Genomic DNA, 3,746 nt, shown 5'->3' on the forward strand with positions numbered 1-3,746 from the left:
CGGGGAGGGACGGGACCCCGCGGCGTGCTGGGCGTCCCCCGCGGGAGCCGGCTGATGTTTGGCCTCGGGTCTCTCTCCGTGCAGGTGGTGGAGAGCTGCGTGGCGGCGGCGGGGTACAGCGTGGGGGAGTTCGCGGCGCTGGTCTTCGCTGGAGCCCTGGGCTTTGCCGAAGGTGCCCGGGAAATGTGCTGAACCCCCTAGTAGGATCTCCCAGCCCCATGCTTTTTCCAAAGCATCGCCTGTCACCACTGTTTCCCTCCCGCTTTTTTTTATTAGAGGATAAATTTTACTTTCTACTTCCACTGTTCACTTTAATATGTGTAACACAGCATTAAAAGCATTGACGTTCCATGAGAGTAAACAGCCACCCTTTCTTGCGCGCGGATGCAAGGCACCTTTGACGGTGTTTTCTCAGGGCTTATATTTACCGAGCATCTCTGTTTTTCTCCTTAGCGCTGTACGCGGTGAAAGTGCGTGCCGAAGCCATGCAAAAGGCGTCGGAAGCTGTCCCCAGTGGAATGCTATCAGTTATCGGTCGGCGAGAGGCAAATTTCAAATTTGCCTGCTTGGAAGCCCGTAAACACTGTGAATCGCTGGGTATAGAAAACCCCGTATGTGAAATTTCAAACTATTTGTTTCCAGACAGCAGAGTCATTGCAGGACACTTACAGGTATTGCTTCAGAATAACTATGCCTCTAGTTGAATTTAACATTTCACTTTTTAAAACTTTGACTTTGCGCTTCTGTGCGGAAGTTATGTACGGCCTTAGTTTGTCCAAACAAAAGTATTTGATCTGTGGGGGTTTTTCTCCAGCGTGTGCTCAGTTGTCGGGTAGGGAACGGAATCCCTTTATCACGATAAGTCCGATGAGGTGGTTCTTGTGGGGTGACTGAGTAAACCTGTGTCGTGCAAGACACTCACTTCTCTCTCTCTTTTATAGGCTTTGGAGTTTTTGCAGGAGAATGCCCGAAAATATTATTTTACACGTACAAAAATGCTTCCAGTCAGTGGGGCTTTTCATACCAGACTTATGGAACCAGCAGTAGAGCCACTGGCTGAAGTCCTAAAATCGATTGAGATTCAGAAACCACTGGTCTGTGTCTATTCCAATGTTGATGGCAAAAAGTACATGCACTCAAAGCACATTCAGAAGCTGTTAGTGAAGCAGGTGGTTTCACCTGTTATGTGGGAACAGACCATGCATTCTGTATACGAAAGAAAGCAAGGAACAGAATTTCCTTACACGTACGAAGTGGGGCCTGGGAAGCAACTAGGAGCCGTTCTCAAAAAATGTAATTTAAAGGCCTGGAAACAATATAACCATGTAGATGCTCTGGAAGATGAGGAAGCAGCAGACACCTAAGTAGCCTTTTGAGAAAAATCCATGCAACTTGTTTTTTCTGCCTAATTTAAAAATAACTTTGTGCTCCCAAAAGAGGAAGTCTTAAACATTCATGGCTTCTCATGATGCAAAGAGCACCGTGCGCGTAATCGCAATGAACGTTTTCCTTCCCCGTGTGCCTCAGGTGTGGAAGGGGAGAGCAAAGTCTGGCTCTTCTGCCTGTGTCAGGACTGCAAAACTGCCAATAAACACGCCAAATAGCCGCCTGTTTGGCCTCAATCCTGCAAGCAACTTCCCTTCTCTTTTTTCTTTTTTTTTTTCTTTTTTTAAATTTTTGGGGGGGTGTGTGGATCCAAGTTAAAGTCAGTAGCTTTGCCTGTCTGGTGCAGAGATCTTCTGCATGGGTACGGGGGTAGAACTGGGCTGTTGGATCTGGGCTGTGGAGGGCTCTGCGCTGGGCTCGAGGGTGCGTTTAGAGGAGCCATCCGGTTGGTACGGCTTTCGGTACGTTCGTGTTCCTGTTCTCTAACTCAACAGTTGTGGGAAGTTCGTCTGTGTAAAGTTCTTTTATTTTGTGTCCGTGTTGCTGGGTGGCAGCCGGGTAAGGCAGAAGATGTTATTAGGAACATGATTTTCTTAAGGTTAAACTATAAATAAACTATAAAGCTTTTCTTGGTATTTTTAATGCTATGGGGTGCATCATTACTGGCCTGTAGTCCACACGTGGATGGAAGTAAATTTCCCTCCAGCTGTCCCGTGCCGCATTGGTTGTGCTAAGTTACACAAGAAATGTTTCACTGCAAGAAAACGCTTAACAAAATTCTCCACCTCCCCAGAGGTGCAGGGCTTTTGTCGTCCCTGACCGAGCCGCTGAGGCTGCGTAGGCTGAACTGGCCCTTTGGATGACTTTTCTTGACGGAGCAGAAAGCAGCAGCGCTGGAAACTTAGCGGAAAGATCTTTTCGGGGGCACCTTTGGACAGGGTGAACCCTGTGGCAAGAGAGTGCCGGGGAGGAGGATTTGAATGCTGGTATTTCAGTTCTCTCTATATTCTTGACTGTGTTATGCCAGCTTGTACATTTTCTGGTGGCAGGAGACGAGCTGGACAGGAGCGGGTTGCCCCGAGCCCTCCTGGAAAGAGCTTCCCTGTTCTTTTGTCGGCACCGACTGTCGTTGGATGGGTGAGGGCTGGTGGCAGGTCCCTGGGCTGGCTGGCTGCGGGGGGAGTACCCGCTGCCTCCAGCACCTTCCTCAGCGCCTGCAATGCTCGAGGTGACACTCAAAACAGCTTTAGCACCAAATCCATGGGTTTGGATTCTGTAACCAACCTTTGGCTTATTAAAATAGGTCCGGTCGTGTTACAACATCGTGCCGCCTGTGCAAGGTACCTGCAGGGTGCGCAGAAAACGTATGCTTGCTTCCTTGCTGTGCTCTTTGTCTGTAAGGGGTACCGAAAGCTTTAGGAAATACAGGAGAACAGCATTCGCTAGGGGATCATGTACAAACAAGCGGGGAAAGGTTACGTGGTCCATATTAGAGTGTGACCAGAAGCTTCAACTGAACTCTGCCTTTTTTTCTTTTTCATTTTTGGTATTTTAATGGTATATTTAGCAGATATCTAGGAAAAATTTAGCATATATTACTTAAATCAAATGACCATGCGCGTCTTCAATAATGTATTATAAAATGCAGAGTAACTTCCAATTACAGCATTAACCATTTTGTAATGTCACATTTCTGAAAGGGAAGGTGAATTAAAAATACTGGCCTCAATTATGATTGCCTAGTGGAGCGTATTATTAAACGGTTCTTTTGCGAACTGAAATTGGCAGCTGAGCCTACCTTTACAGTACAAATTCCACTTCTGGCATGTGTAAACATTAACGATTAGTAAAATACAGAAGAATTTGTCAACTTAATCATTGGACTATCAGAGGCTGCCAGTTAAGGGTTGGGATCACTGTAAAGAAAATTATTTCAGTGAAGGCTCCTATGTTACAGGTAAGGTGTCAGTTATTCAATAAAGCGTACCAAAGTCGTCACTAGATGGTTAGAATGATGTGCTGTGTTAGAAGTTTCTGACATCTCGTAAGACCAAACGCAACGTTAGTGACTTTGAAACCAGCTTTTATGATAGTTGGAACCGAACATGGCATGTTGGTGGTGCTAATTTTGGTTTTAGTATAGTGCTTTATAGTTTCTGGACTTCTTTTTTTAATTATTCAAGGTTTTTTTGTGGAAATTTTGGAGACCTGTTTTCTATTTGCATTGTTCTTACCATAAATTTTTTTTTTTCCCTCCTCATTTCACTTTGTTGCACACTTTGCCTGGAATAAAAGCCGTTTGGGAGAAACACGCTAAACATCTCTGTCTGCAAATGCCGAATATCCGATAACCTTTGCAC

General features: G+C 45.7%; 1 protein-coding gene across 1 annotated transcript; it reads left to right on the top strand.

The window, feature by feature from the left end:
- Positions 1-54: 54 nt before the first annotated feature.
- MCAT (malonyl CoA:ACP acyltransferase (mitochondrial)) lies at positions 55-2,014 on the top strand. Its single transcript, XM_009332998.1, has 3 exons — positions 55-172; positions 454-671; positions 942-2,014. Exons 1-3 carry the CDS (start codon positions 55-57, stop codon positions 1,362-1,364), a joined length of 759 nt encoding a protein of 252 aa, XP_009331273.1. The 3' UTR covers positions 1,365-2,014.
- Positions 2,015-3,746: the final 1,732 nt, after the last annotated feature.

Source organism: Pygoscelis adeliae, unplaced genomic scaffold (genome assembly GCF_000699105.1).
Source record: "Pygoscelis adeliae isolate BGI_AS28 unplaced genomic scaffold, ASM69910v1 Scaffold38, whole genome shotgun sequence".
Classification (NCBI taxonomy): domain Eukaryota; kingdom Metazoa; phylum Chordata; class Aves; order Sphenisciformes; family Spheniscidae; genus Pygoscelis; species Pygoscelis adeliae.